General features: G+C 32.0%; 1 protein-coding gene across 1 annotated transcript in view; it reads left to right on the forward strand.

The window, feature by feature from the left end:
- The first annotated feature begins 7,732 nt into the window (after nucleotides 1–7,732).
- The window catches only part of LOC108910713, a 22,196-nt gene continuing 12,821 nt past the window's right edge, over nucleotides 7,733–17,107 (forward strand). Inside the window, exon 1 of the mRNA XM_018715414.1 lies at nucleotides 7,733–7,937. Coding sequence (XP_018570930.1) covers nucleotides 7,841–7,937 — 97 coding nt within the window. The 5' untranslated portion in view covers nucleotides 7,733–7,840. The remainder of the gene's footprint in view (nucleotides 7,938–17,107) is intronic.

The raw sequence follows: 17,107 nt of genomic DNA on the forward strand, positions 1-17,107 counted from the left end.
TGTGGTATGGTTGGGTAGGGTAGTGCGGCTATGCAGCCTGGGATGCGCTTTGCTAAGGTGGCCCTTAGGCTAGCGCGGGAGGGGAGGGGTAAGGAGGGTATGGGAAGGTGTGTGTGTGTCGTTGTCTTCGTTTCTTGATCCTGGCGGTCTCTGAAACAGAAAAGAAAAGGTTAGCGGGCGGGGGTATGTCGTTGGGTTGGTCACCCAGGGTCAAAAAGTTGGTGTCTAGGTCTTTTGTGTTTGTTGGCCACGTCGGTTACGTAGTCAACGGCTTGCCTGAGGAGGGGATTGTCATGTCTAGCGGCTACATCAAACCGTTTCTCCACGTTTTGTCTTATTGTCTGTGTAGCGTTTGTGTATTGTAAGTCTCGTAATATGTCACAGTTTCTGACGTACCAGGGCGCGTCGGTGGCCGTGCGGAGGGCTATGTTTTCCACAGCCTGTAATGACTTTAAGTGGCTTTTTGCCGCGCGACCCCACGCCGTGGTGACGTGGGTTAGCTGCGGTTGAAGTACCATCTTGATAAGCGTTCGCTTATTCCTTAAACTGAGGGTGTTTCCACCTTTGAGTAAGAGATAGAGCCTAGCCCTGGTGGAGCATATTACTACGACATCTCGAGATGGATACGCCACGGTAGCGCAGTCGGTCGAGAGTGCGGTGGCAAGCATTTCTCGGCTAGGCTTCCTACTCTGGTCCGGGTCCGATCCCCGGTGTCGGCACTGGCAATGTCGATGGATGATGGGTGTTTGTCCGCGTTTTTTCAAGTGTAGCCCCCTTCCGCACAAGCCTTTGGCTTTTGGATTTGGGGGTTGTCTCATTTCTGTGGTGTGTTTTATGTTTTTTTTATACGTCAAGCAACCACGATCTTTAATAAAAATTAATTGACTGTACGAATACTGAATCTGAAATTAGTTTTGTTTGCGATTTTTTTAATTGAAAAAAATATTTAATTAATTTTCAGCTATCTCGAAATGACGGGAATTGGTAAAATTTCATAAAAATTTAAGAAACATAAAGTAAATAATTACTAAAAATATTTTACAGTAATTCATTCATTATTTTATAATAACAATATCACATTAATCACTACACTATGTGGGCGAACAAAATTATAAAGCTAACCCTGGAAACTTGTGACGTTAACCGAAAAATGGCGTACATATTTACCTTTTATATATTCCTTTTTTTTCCTTTCCTAAAGAAGAAAACTTTTGGCCTCTCTTCACCAACTCGATCAGTTCTATTTATACAATGTTTTACAATACGCTTGTCCATGATAAAACGTCTAATTATCGAAATCACAGCGATGCGTACACGTCAAATGCTAGGACACGACTGAACGCTGGGCTCCAAATCAGGCCCCAAAGTGTTTTCACCAAAGTCGCTCTATAAGCCAGTCAAGGTTGGTCTATGGTTATAACCTAATTGTGACGTCAAAATAAAATCTGTGTCTAATCGTCCGGCATCGGATGTGAATAATATTTAAAATGTATACACTCTACTATTCGATCAAGATAATAAATTAGTATAATATGACCTAACACACCTAACACTATGCTAACTAGTGGTAAGCTAGATATCTTTATTTTAGAGTTTTAATTATATCAACATAACAAAGTTCGATTTAAATAAGAAAAATAAGAAAATACTAAAATCATGTTTATTTGGTTGCATAATTCTAGGTCTACAATTAAGCCAAGTAGTTAGAGAAATGTAAACGAACTTAGCTGTGAACGCCATTATTCCATGGCTAGAAATTGGCCTCAATGATTTGGGATCGAGGGGGATTATCCCTTTTTATCCTGCCTCATCTCGTGTAGGCCTGGACAGCCTTCGTAGGTGGGCCCCATCCGTCGTCTACCCCGATCGCAAATGCGGCGGGACCTCCTTTTGTCCTGGCTGGGCCCCGCCGGCAAGGGCCCTTTCTTCTGGCGCTCTTCTTGCTTCGCCGGCTCGTCTGTGTAAACCCCGGGGGACATTAGTAAACGAAGAACGAAACATAGACTTTAACTTTATGGTATAGATGCCGCTGTAATTGATGAAATTCAATTTCTCTCCATTTCTCCTACTGAGAACCTATGTATACGATTCTGTAATGTCTTTGCAATAAAAAAATACCATGTTATATAAATACTCGAAATTCTTCTCCAAAAAAGGTTATTAATTTAATTCTGTAAATTTCGAACAGCTGGGAAATAAAATTTGTTTTGAAATTAATTTTGATTATATGTAACTACCAACAGTGAAAATGTAATATTTTTTATTGCAAACATATTAAATTTCGTCGATAACAGAGCCATCTATAATGAATCGAAAAAAAAATGTTTCAGACAAATCCTACGTTACTTTCAGCCGTAGAATTCGAAACTGCAAGAGGAGGGGGAGAGGGACTAATTTTAGCACTAATGTATTTGCCACGCAAAATTATTAAATTTTGATTTTTGACATTTTTTTCGTATGCGCATAGCGATTGTTTTCTAATTTTACATGACGAATTGGAAAATTTAGTGGCGTTCAAATGTAACTATAGTCTGTTTGGAAATGAAACAGAGTAATAAAACCCCGAGATAAGAACCGGCCATGGGCGTGGTAATATTTCGTTTCAAGTAATTATCGGGTAACACTAATGCTAACAGGTAATGGGTGTACAATTAGTATATTTTACTGGATACATCATAGGGCAGGAGCCAGTGTATTGTGACAGATCAATCCAGTCTTAGAGCTGAATATACGAAGACGTGCTAGTGTAGTAGAATAAAATTCGACTTGTGTTTAGTGACTATTGTGCCAGTACTGTCAGTGGATATAATATCGTTTGGGTAAAATGTCGAGCTTATCAGATTACGTACCTGCTAAACGCGTGAAAAGATGTGCGCTGTCTCAGAATGAGAAGATTATTATATTAAATGTATTTAATGCATTGAAACACCAAAATCCTACCAACAGTGTTGACGACATCGTGGAAAAGTGTTCCAAAATGACAGGGATTGGAAAATCGACTATCTACAGACTTTTAAAGGAAACAAAAAATGAACAAGATACTGTAAATCCCCCAAAATCATCTACAGGGAGGTCAAAAGTCGTTATAGATGATTTCTTCAAAAATGTCATTCGCAGAAAAGTACACTCATTTTATTTTAAAAAAGAAATACCAACGCTAAACAAAATTTTAAGTGAACTTTCAGAGGACAACGATTTGCCAAAAATCAGTAGAAGCAAATTATGGGCCGTCTTACGAGAGTTGAATTTTTGCTGGGAAAAGCAGAACAGGAAGTCAGTTCTTATCGATAAAGATGAAATTATTTGTTGGCGAAGATCCTACTTAAGATCAATTAGAAAATTCCGTGACGAAGGGAGGAATATTTATTATCTAGACGAAACTTGGGTCAACGAGGGATATACTGTAACAAAAGTATGGCAAGATAAAAATGTAAAAAGTTTTCGACAAGCATTTTTGGATGGACTTTCAACAGGGTTCAAGGCACCTTCAGGTAAAGGGCGAAGATTAATAGTAACACATATAGGTAGTGCCAGTGGTTTTGTAGATGGCGGTTTACTTTTATTTGAATCTAAAAATACAGGTGACTATCAGGGGAAACCGTTTTTTTAAATAAGAAATTATCTATTGCAATTAAAAGAAATATCAATTTGCAAAAATAGGTATGTATATGATGTTATTGCTCCTTTGTTTTTAGTTTTAATACTTTTAGCAATTGTTTTTCAGTTCGTATAATCTGGCACAATACACAGAACTTTTTCAATTCGAATTAAAATTCCAACAGTTGCTCCAACACATTCGCATAAACACACTTTCTTTGCATTATATATTTTAGGCAAGGAAAATATTTCGATACAAATTGAATAGTTTACTATTCCCTTGCGCTTTATTAACTTTTCAGAGGCGCGTAAAATAGAGCATAGATCATAGATAAAAAATATAATTCTAAAATTTAAAAATCAAAAATGTAAGAACATTTTTTAAATAAACTTTTGAATAGCGAATAGGTATTTAGCACGAAAATATAAGTAGATACATTTTAAGAAGTTTAAGATAAACTCATTTTAATACTAATTAGTAGATATGTACCTACCTGTGTTATAAATTGTTTTTATTTGTTAGAAATGCAAACTGTTATATACTAATTTTTAAAAAGTTGTTCTAGCAACAAATATCAATACCAAGTGCAGATATCAATTTTAACGAACATGAACATAGCAAAACAAATCTTTACTCTACATGATTTGAAAAAAAAACTATTTTTTTAATTCTTTAGTATCTGCTTCATTGTACTACACCAACTACACGATTGTGATAATAATAAAATTACTTTTGTTTACAAGAATCGTAAGTTATTAACATCTATTAAAAGAGGAACCTCCAATACAAGTATGTCAGCGTATTAATAGGTATATTTTGCCGCAACATTTTGAAATGTAATGCTATTTTACTTACCTACTATGTTCCGTCACTGCCAATTTCACCACGTTATTGTGAATTTTACTCTCAAGTTCAGGTGTTTGATACGCCTGTATCCTTGAATTATTATAAGAAGTAATACGTTACATAACGCCTTAATATGACTTCTTAAACACTTACACAAAATTTCTTCCATAAACTTTCACTGTCCTCAGTGACGTCTTAAAATTTCCCCAGTGTTCAAGAATAGATATTTACATTTTATTTAAAAAAATACTAAACTATAAACGGAAGTGCTGTTTTCTTTTTGCTTTGCACAAGAAGTATACCTATACCAAAAGGCTTGAATTATGAAGGGCATACTCAAAATAATTCCATTCTTTTTCCATTTATTCTATGACTTAGCGTACGTAGGTATCGATTAAATGTCTATCTAAATGACATCTACATATTTTGTAATCGATTTGATTTCGGTATTCTGATGTTTTTCTTATATTAAGGTCCTTATTTTCAATTTTCAACAGTGTTGAAATTGAAACTGTGGAAACAAATACTGTTTGAATGAATGAAATCTAAATAGGCCTTTAAAATGTTATGTTAACTTGTTTTGTATTGTTACATAATATGAACAATAGGATGAATCAATGCATTGTTCCTAGTTCAGCTAAAATTATCTTCTAATATGCAGAGAAAAATTATTTTCATGCATTGCTCCAAATTTTTGTACGATAAATATAATAATCCCAATATTTTACTAAATCAAAAAGAACAACGTGCAACAATTTCCTGTTTCCTGGAATGAGAATTTTATATACAGGATGTTCAGATTTAATTTGATGCTTCAATTATTATTTTTTTATGTATTTACAGCCATAAATGCTACAATACTGGTACCACCACACAGTGTGCTATGACCTATTGATGGTGATATTTCGTAATATAATATTGGAACTTTTTTCGGTTTAAATTAAATAACCTGGACACCTCCGAAACCATGGGTTTATTTTTCTCAAAGTGGCCTGCAGATTCCAAAAAATGAAGTACCTGAGCGGATTAAAATTTTAGAGAGGTTTAAGTAGATTCTAGGTAAGACTTACGTCGTCCAAAATGTGAGAGGTTCCCCCATTTTCTTGTATACGCCATTGCAATACGTGCTGTAATCATGGGCGTAGGACGGATTTTTGCTTTTTTTTGCTTAGGGTGGATCCAGAACCTCCAAAAATGAGAGGCAGATGATTGGATTTTTTTCTGCGGTGAATACCGGGCTCTCTGGAGGGTTTAAATAACATATGTTTTACAATTATTAACGAAATTCTAAATATATAAATTAATTACCTACATGATTTTGTATACATCTATGCCTATGAATTTAATATAAAATAAGTATACTTAAGTAGGAAATCAAAGCAAATACACAATATCCTCATTTAAAAATGTAACGCGACCGGTTTTCCCAAGTTATTTCATTTATTTTCTTAATCGTTTGAATAGATACAAGGTGTATGATACCTCGTTATAAATTACCTATTTACCTATTTAGGTATCTATTTATAAATTTACTCAATATTGGTTCCTGGTATTTATTTAATTTATTTTTAATTTAATTTAAAGATGACATTAACATTAATGTTATTATTTTTATAGGAGGCTAAATGAATATATATTAGAAAATTAAATTTATTAGTATTATGTAGAGATAAAAATATATAAAATTTAAACAATATTTGGCCTATATATAACATTTGTAAAAATTTTATAATAATTCACCTTTCATGTTTTGTCTGAAGATGGGGTAAACTTGAAACGATTGCAATAAAGTAAATTGGAAGAAAAGTGGTTTCATAAAATAATGGTAAGTTATTTTATTCACCAATGTCCCAGTCAGTAAATATATAATTTTAGTTTTAATTATCTAATATATTTGAAACATTTGATATTACAAAATGAATTGAAAGGGAGACAAATACTGCAAAGATCACTTATACTTTTCAAGTATTTTTTTTATAGTTACATTTAGATCAAAATTACTAATTAGGTAATTATTTTTTTAAATAGCTTTTATAATTTCTTTTCTTTTTTTTTCAAAGATGTCTTTGATTGCATATTTAAAAATATAGTATAAACAACAGTTAAAGATCGACATTAAATTAGATACGAATGTTGAGAAATCTAGCATGAACTCCTCTTGGTATAGGTATGTGGAGTGTCTCCAATTAACTTAACAATGCTTAGGTACAGACAAAGTCAAGGACATACTTCAACACTTTGTTTTTGTTTATAGTATTCGCAAAGAAAATTAAAATCCACTTGTTTTGGATGTATTTCCACATCTTTTATTATTAGTCCATCTTCTTCCGAATGATGTGTTTTGCTGCAGATTAGTCTTTCCGTTTTATCTTTATTTCTAAAAAACTTTAAGTTCCACTGGAAGTCTTTCTTCATCTTCAATAATATCAGAAGAACAATGAATGGTGATCAATATTTAATATGAAGTGCTGAAACCATTAGGACGAAATTGTCTTAGAGAACTTTCATGTAAATTGTGCATTTCCAAAGTGAACATCTTACACTATTTGGAGGCAGTAATTTCATTTTTTTGTATATCCTTCACTTTATTTCTCATAACTACGAGTTGGACATTTAAAGAATGCTGGAGAAAGATAAAGATTTAGGAATGATAAGTCTAAAGATAGGTATAGACTTCTTGATAAAGTCACAGACACAAAAATTTTTTTATGACTTAGTAAAAAGTTATTGATAAATGATAAAGAGGATGATTATGTAAAAAGGATCATAGATGAGAAAGTGCAGAGGATAATTGCACACTAATTTGCTGACAGTCGCTGCAATTTTAAATAAAACGTCAACTAAATCATTGATAATATTTCTACAATATTTTTTTCAGAAATGTGATTTTAATTACAATGTTAGAAATTAACGTAAAATTAGGAAAAATCAGTGTCGTAGAAATTTGGCATTAAATTCTTTTTGCCCGCGGAAGGAGGGAGCTCAAATTTTGTAGTTGCACTACTGGCTAGAAAGCAATAAAAACCTCGCCATCACTATTCAAAGTAATGAGCAACATTCACAACATGTGAATATAATGAATGCATTTTGCAATGATTTGCTCGTATTAGGCGCAAACCATCCAGACACCAATAGTACTGGAAAAATACCTTTCTTCAAGCAGAATTAAATTATCAAACCAAGTAATCCCATTAGCTAATGCCTCGGTCCGTGTAAATCGACTTCAACCTTGTGTATATCCCTGTTATAACACAACATCCACTTCTTGTGGACTGTTGTTCTTGTGAAAGCAAAGCAGCGGGAACGCTGCAGGACAACCAGTACCTGCTTAGATCTCAAAGAAAAAAGTTGCTAATTGGAAATGCCGCTGTGCGTATAGCGGCGAAATAGTTAGCTATGAGATACACATTTTTCTGTGTTCGTTATTATGTATTAAGTTTATTGTTCGCTTGTGTGTTCTCTCAAGAAAAATTTAAATTGGACATCGCCGTTGGTAAGCTATATTTATGTCACAAGCTAAGAGATAATGATGCTTTGAATAAGCAAAGAAATAAAGTTACTGAATAAAAATATTCCGCTTTTAAAGTTACTATTAAGCGATAATTATGTCACAAGCTAAGAGATATTGACGCTTTGAATAAGCAAAGAAATAAAGTTACTATATAAAAATATTCCGTTTTTAAAGTTACTATTGAGCGATAAACTAGTTCTAATAATTGCTCAATACATTAAATTCAAACTGATCAAGGGTAACTACTAACAATAGAACTGGATTAGTAAAACGTTGGTTATTTAAATGCGTGATTTTATCATATTTATGCAGTTATTTAATTGTAATTAAGTGCAGTATATATGGGAATATACATAAACATTATTGTTTGTGTACTACATTAGCAATTTTTTGGAATATATTATATATATTTTATAACGTCTTTAGAAATAAATGCTGTTTACTGTAAAAGGTTAAGCCTTCTTGTAAGTGCTAAGATTGTAAATTTTAGGGAATAGTTTTCTGTGTTCATCTTCAAGTTTCTTTATTTTCAGCTTTTGAAAATAATGACTTAAAAATATTTACTTCCATAGTTTTTCCTATACCAAATGGTTGTTTGGAAGCGATTAAACAGTAGGTAAACAAAAATTGTTTAAGGTCACCATTCCCCCCATTTTTGGAGGAATTGTGTTACCACCTTTGACAAAGGCCGACTCGTAAATAAAAATAGTCACTATAGGAAGATAAATAGGAAATTGTAAAAATGTGTATGCATTGTTCTGGCGGATATTAAGATGTCGAGAAGATACGTTTTATTTACATTAATGTATCATTTGGATTGAAAAAGGATTTGTCAGTAGCATCACAAGACTCGTCAGTATGTCATTAGTTAAAACGACTGATGAACCATTTAGCTATTTGAATATCTATCCCCACAATGTTTTGAGTGTGAATGACATATAATCTATAACGTAAATGAAAACCAATAACATTTAAGATGACTTATACTTTATAGATTAGGTTAGGTCAGTGTTCTGAGCGTAACTCATAACCTAAATAAATAGCAGTGATATTCTCGAGGTAACTTATACTTATAGGTTAGGTCTCATCCACATTTGCACTTTTATTCCACAAAAATTATAGGGCACTTTCATTATATCTATACTTTATATGTATGTATGTATTGTATATTACTAAGAAAATGTGTTAAAATACTGGAAACTGGATAAGTGTGTCATAAATGTTAATCATTCATTCAGTATGTAAGTAATTTTTTTAACACTGTTTACCTGCTATCGTGGTTAATCTGGACAAAGCCAAAACATTTCTACATTTCTCACTAACTCTGATTAGAACTACGAAATAGCTGTAGGGATATCATACATTAAGACATATACCGTGTGTCCCATAATATATGAGCAACCTCTCGGATTTATACAGGGGACGTTAAAATAACACGATAAGTTCCAATAAAAATTTTCCCTAGAGGGCCTCCCCTACGGAGGCCCCTAAAGGACGCCCCTGAAAATCGATTTTTTTAAATAACTTATAATACTGCGTGTAATTTAATTATTTTTTAATACGATGGACAACAGATAAGACTATTTAAAACTTGACCCATGAGAACAATTTGGCTTATTTGGTTTACCTACACAAAGTATTTTAAAAATTATTAAAAAAAATTGATTTTCAGGGTCGTTCATAGGAGGGTCGTCTAAGGAAAATTTTTAGAGGAACTTGTCATGTTATTTTAACGTCCCCTGTATAAATACTAGAGATTGCCCACATATTCTCGAATTACAAAAAAACTGCACTGTTGAATTTTTTCTAGTTCTCATTTTGACTTGCAACTCATTTATTTATAAAGGTAATTTAACGAAGGTCGGTTTTTAGACATCTTATATCACTTATAGAAATTGTGATTTTCTTTAGATTTTGCTGTTTTTTTTTTGAGATACTTACAACATTTCTTTTTATCTTACACCGTACTAGTCTTATATACCTACGAATAAATATAGAAATAAATTACAATTCCAGTGATATATTTAATAAGGGACAAAAGAGTAAATACATAAATACATATAAAATATCTGCTATTTAAAACTTACTTAAAACCAACTTAGAACGAAATTAACAATTAAATATAATTCCGTTTCCGGCAAAAATTAAGCTTCCTAAGGTACGAAAAACTTTCAATCTTAAAAACAGTGAAAATATAGAAAATCTAAGTTCACCCCACTTACATACATTCAGTCAGGTTTTATGCCCAGGAACCAAATTTCATTAAAAGATCTCTATAAACGAATGAGTTACGGCAAAAATAAAATAAAATGCATTTTTTACATTTATTTGTTAAAAATTAGTAGGAACATATTATTTCACGATACATGATAGCAAAATATTATACAGTTTTTTTGTAATTTGCACACCCAATATCTTTATACTTTACTTAGCTTTATTTTATGATAGGGGGTCCATGTGTACTGCATCCCCCCTCCCCTTCGTTCGCGCTTTGATATTTTAAACCAAAATTACATAAAAAGTGTGCCGACTTTCAAATAAATATCTTTACAATCACCGGAGTTATCATTATAAATAATTTTTTTAATTTGAGACCCAGTATTTTGCAAATGGGGCTCCGAAATGAAAAGTGACATAAGAAAAGTCCCATTATTTTAGTCAAAAGAATATGTGGTTAACGGGTTGACTTACTAATTTGTAACATCCTGTATATTTATATAATTAATTTTCTGGAAAATTTATATTCATTATTAAAAATTGTTGACACCTTTTAAATATTTGTTTAACATAGCATTGAAAATAACTGGCAAGGACAACAATTATAATTTTACTATAATATTTAAACATCCGGTCTACGTAAGTCTACATGTCTACCTTTCACCTGGTACAATAAAATTATAAATAATTGGATTTGACCCTTGAATGAATTAGTTATTTGTAATTGTATTACTATTTGTCGTAACGATTGTAAACATTTCTTAGTTACTAATAGATACACTGTTAATACGCGAATACGATTTTCCGAAACGTTTAGAGAATTCAGCTCATATCCAATAAGCTAGATACAACTTAACAATTACTATGGAGTAACATAATTTTAATCGACTTCATAAATATTCACATAATGACGTAATAACAGCCATAAGTTTTGCTACATTTAATTATATAAAAAATGGTTTCCTTAATCTCAACTGTTACATGCTTTTTACATAATATGTTTTGACAATTAACATATTTCCATATATAAATCTTTATTATTGCAATGCATATTTTGACTTACGTACAAAGCTTTAGAAATTTTTTGAAGTTTATGTGTAACACATTTATCTACATATGAGTATTGAGTATTCCACAATCTTGAACTAATTAAAATTTATTGGTTAATAAATTCATATTTGATAGAAGAGTTCATAAATTTTATTCAAAACTAGATAAATACACTCCCCAGCTCTTCCACAGTTCATATAATATCAATAACACAAAAAGTGCTCCAAATAATAGCAGCATCAAATCAATGTATCCATATTTTAAAATTATTTTCTATTCTACCCCATTCCTCTTGTGCGCTGCCTAACTTATTTTTTTCAAATGCAGTAGCAACACCCAGCAGATTATATAATTTTTTTATTTCTCCTTAAATTTAAGACCTACTTCTGCAAAGAAAGGTTTAAGTCGTATCGTTTCGGTGTTATTCGATGTTTTGTTTTTCAAATCGGGGTTGGCAACATCCCACAAACTATATTAAATATATCTCCAAATAGATTTGGACGGATTTATACCAACAATGTATAGATTTTATGGCGGCATTGTATTCGTCTCAACGAGATCACTAAAATTTAAAAAATCATAAAAATTGTTCGAGCGGTTCTCGAGACAGAGAACAATGAGGCGTAGGTGATTTCGCTTTTTTAAATTATTGTAAAAATAAGATCTATTTAATGTAAAAAGAGCGAATTCTCTAGCGGTTTTTGCCTGGCTTTGTTTATAACGCTGTTTTGCACGTGCTACTTTGTTTAGTTGTAAAACAACTTAATTTCAACTTTTTGAAATTTTTCTTTTTCGATACGTTTCTATGGGTCAATTAGAACCTGTATCTACGATAGTAACTTCTAAAATTAACGTTTGGTAATTAAACAATTAGTTGCAAAAAAACGAACGAAATTAATTAATGACTAGCACGGTCAATCGAATCGGCAATTGGCACACACGTTCTTCTTTGAATTGACCGTCTTTGTTGTAATATATTACATTTTTTTACAAATAGATAACGAACAATTTAATTTTCAGAAGAAATATCGATGTCATGAAACAGTTAAAAATTACAAAGAAAATAACATATATTTTTTTCAACACTTCTTAATAAACATTTCTTCTGTTATCCTGCTCTAATAATTTCCTTAATTTTTTCGTAAATGGTGTATATAAATATTGTATGTAAGATTGATTACGTATAATTTGTTGATGATCTTGTAAAGATAATTTTTTACACAACAAATTCACAAGATATTTTACTGTTGCCAAATATTCTTACGCAATTAATAAAATTAAAACTATTCCAAATCTAGACCCCCCTGTAATATATGGGAAAGGAATATGAGAATTACCAGTGGATTAGTTACGGGGAGACCTTAATACTTCATAAGTTACGTAAAATTATGAACCCATCGATTAAATTATGGATTATTACATAAGATTTTATATTTACAACTTTGAATCTCAGAATGTACATTTAACTTATCATCATTTTATTTGAGCAATCGTCAACGACGTTTCGAATATTTGATCTAAATGATCGTGTTACGTAAAGCATTTTTTGATTGTGATGATTTAAAAAAATATTATCAAAAGCCTACTGATCTACCACGCCACTGTGTTCCTTCTTTCTCTTAATTCGCTTACATATAAATGGACAGGTTCTCTCTCACAGAGACCTTGTACTTAATAAATAATTCTCTATATTCATTTTCGTAATTATATCAAACCCGAAATTTAATAACTGACATTTAAACCACCATCATTTTGATTGAGTAATCGCAACCTATCGATGAGAATGTTCGAACGAACTTATAGTTATTTTATGTAAAAGAGTAGGTAACCCAATTATTCAAATTATATACATATTGCAAGAGTTAATTATTGAAGTGAGTTAAATAATTATTGTATTAAGTGTAAGGAAGGCCTTGGAATTGTTATTATAAATTCATCAACCTATTAGTTGCTTTTATTAAATAATAACATAGACGTGCTTCGTTTCTTTCAGTTTAAACTTAATCAGTAGTCTTCTATCGATTTTTTTTTTAAATGGTTAATCTATACCTATATCAATCATGATATGGCCAACTATACGATTCCATATTTTTCACATTTAAATGGTAACGAATTTTAAACTTTTTTTGGCAAATGTTTACCTATAGTATTCTAGATTTTAATAAAATGTAACCTTGGTAACACATATAAAGAAGAAAAATCCTTGCATATACAGGGTGATTTACAACTTATCCAAAAAAATTTGGGAATAGATGCGGCATGAGAAATGGAGTCAATAATGTAAAAAAATTTGTTGTAAAATCCTTATAGTTTCTGAGAAAAAAAATTATTGAAGTTATAGCACATTAAACCACTACATAGCTGGACAACTGTAGTCTCTAGCGTCATTCTCAATACGCGTGGAGAGCCATGTGACTCCTAATACTGAAATCCGTCGTTGCGGTAGTTTTTACCTGTTATCTGTAGTATTTACATCAGTTTTTTAGTAGTTAGTGTCAAAAATGGCTTGCGTGTATAGCAACTCAGAGTTGATGGATATCGTTTTAATTTATGGTGAAGCAAGACAACATTTGTATTATAGTGAAGTATTTGTGTTATGGTGAAGCAAGACATCATTTGTGTTAGTTCGTAGAAAGTGAGTAAGACGGACCCAAATGTGTTTACACGTGAGTGGATAGAATTTTGAACAATTGCTGTTGCAGCATCGGGTATGTCAAATGACTTTATTATTTAAAAACACAAATTAATTTTATTAATAATTAACATAGGCAAAAGCATTTGAATTTGCGATATAAAATAGGTACGATAAAATTCTATCTACATATTTCTTTCCTTGCGAAAGTTTTTGTCCGTTTTTATCACGCCGCCATACCGATCGCATTGTGCGAGGACAGGTTTTACAGTGGACCAGTTTCCAGTGGCGTGTAGAAGTGTATTTTAAAATCAATTTCGAACTGACCTTTGACCAAAAAATGAGAATTAAAAGGTATTAGGGTAAACGCGACGAAAATCGAAAAATTGGCTAAGTTTGAGCGGCCGTATATAAGTCAATTCTCATCCAAAAATACTGAACAACCTCTTTTTTTGAAGGAAATTTTATCTACTTTTTTTTATGAAGCAATGCCTATACCTATCTTTACCAAAAAAAAAGCTAGAGGCAAGAAAGGAAAAAAATAAACAAATCGAATTTTTTGCTTTTTTTTCAAATTATTTATTAACGAGTTTTTGCATAAAATTTTCCTTTTAAATTTTTTAATAAGCCATTTCGATGGGGAATTCAATTCTCTAAATAATTTTTTTTATGAACTATAGCGAAATTTTACTTCGTTTTAGAGTTACAATTAAAAAACAGAAAGGGGTGAATTTTCACCCTCATCTCGAATTTCCACCCTCTAATTTAATAGCACTCCGCGGTTTTTTCATCTAAAATGACCCTTTGAACGATTCATGCAATAAAATTGCTTGAAAGTCATAGTTTCTTTTAACACTGTTTTTTTTTTTGATAAAATCAATAGCCTACAAATTAAAACATTATTGGATATGTTGACAATAAAAAAATAAACTCTTTTGTTTGAAGATCATTAAGGTTCTTAACACTCATGAAATATTCTCAAAATATACCTACATATTTCATATACTACTAAGATATAAACCCTTTATTATATTAGAAATTGCAATATGTATTATAAATTATATTTTTTTAAATTTTAGAACTTCAGGTACATTATGCTCTATTACATAATGGAGTAACACTTTTTAATTTTGTTACTTTCCAGAATCAGCATTGATTAACAAACAATTTAGTGTTATGCATGAAAACTCACATTTGTTCATAGTTTGGAAGATGGTAATGGCATTTGCAATTAGATTAACAGACTTTTAGATTGTACGACATTTGACAGAACACATTTGAGTCAATTATAATGAACGTTTTTCCAGTAAAATATTACATTTGTAGTTTGGTACCAGATGGATTTCCATTCCATTCAACAATCGGCAGATGAGATGTGATCGGGGTTCCTGGCAATCACTCGTGATATGTAACAATCAAGTACTGCTGTATGTTCTCAATACGTAACTAATTATCAGAGCGGACAATTTGTGACTTTAACCTTGAACATAGATATGTCATTCATAAACCTAGATACATTACCCATGACGCAGTGGCATGTCGGGTATGCATCGGAAATTTACGTGATAAAACACGAAAATTCCACGGTACATACATTTTTAGGCGTTATAAAATATTTAGAAAATCAGAAATTGTATACCACATATTTATTAAATAAAGTTCGGTTAAAAATAGTGTCGTTCTTTTAATTGGAAATTAGGAGTCAATGTAACGAATAACCTCAGGCGACGCACATGATAGAATAGTCCAACTCACGCTCCATTCATAACAGGGCTGCAGTTTGAATTCTGACCAATAGGAATTCGATAAACGCAACCGATGTTGACGAATGGACTAGAGATGGGCGCAAGTGTCATTTCATTTCTTTAGAACTAAATTAACTTAATTATTTTCTCATTATTTAACCTGTTCACATGATTTATGGATTTTAAATAAAGGGTACAAATCTTCGTGAGGATAATACGATATATTTGCTATACATAATAATTATATTTTGCATAATTTATACACAATACATTTTTGAACGCGTACACATCTCTACCAAAATTTGACCTATTCTTCGGGTTAAAGACACACATTGTCCGCTCTCTACTAATTATGTATTGTTTACACGCACCGGGGGCGCCCCGCCCCGTCCCTAGCTGTCCTATCTGGTGGTCACTCGCATAAGCACCCCCGCTGTAGGTTGTGCATTCATCTGGAACACTTGTAATCAAAACTACACACATACACTCACTTCTTTCATCCTTGTATCACTCGGCTCAGCCCCTGGATACAGCGCCCCTCGGCCACACTATTCATTCTCGTATCACTCGGGTCAGCCCCTGAATACGGTGCCCCTCGGCCATGACTGCGCCTCGGCCTCACCTTTCATTCTCGTCGCCATCCATTCATTAGTGACACAATAACAACAATAACACCTGATTTATAGAGACATATCTGCCCTAATTACGTATTGTTATTACTAGGATTTTAGTAAGTAATCGATAAGAACGTATTCACGTATTACCCACTACACTGCTGAAATAACACTCTCGGCTTCGGCTCTTACGCAGGAACCCAGAATCACACCGTCAGCTGAATCTACATAAATAATAATGCTATGAAACACAACCAATCATTTATTGAGAAACCAAGCAGAGTTGTTCATTCATTTGTTTATTTAGTTTTTTTCTTTTAAAACAGTTCCTAACACAATTTTTATACAGACTTAAAGATTTGAATTTATAGTTTCTAAGCTTATCAGATGAAGTCAAACGATGTTATTCGATACCAAAAATCCAGGCATGCAAAAGATATCTATAACCTCATAGGCAAGATTCCTAACTATTCTGGGAAACAACTGTTCCATGGGCTACAGGCAAAGACATCAGAATGACTAGACAAGTAATTCCCTATGCATTGCAAAGGAATTGTTTTGATTTTCCACAACTTGAGACATCCTGCTATTAAACAAGGATGAAGATAGTTCTTTGTTTACTAGGGAACTCTTAACCAGTGGCGTGTGTGTTAAAGAGGGTGATACATTTTAATATTTGTCTAATTTATATATACTTACCAATTTCACACCTAATTTGATTTTAAAATAATATTAATGACTTCTTTTTTAAATAAATAGAACTGCCGAAAAAAAGGTAATACTAGTTACAACAATATTTATTTTCTCAGTAACAATATACATCAATATGTTAAATAATACTAATTAATAAAAGTTTTTACCAGTTCAAATAGGAATCACAAAGTTACAGTTACA

Source organism: Anoplophora glabripennis, unplaced genomic scaffold, assembly GCF_000390285.2.
Source record: "Anoplophora glabripennis isolate ALB-LARVAE unplaced genomic scaffold, Agla_2.0 scaffold404, whole genome shotgun sequence".
Taxonomy (NCBI): Eukaryota; Metazoa; Arthropoda; class Insecta; order Coleoptera; family Cerambycidae; genus Anoplophora; species Anoplophora glabripennis.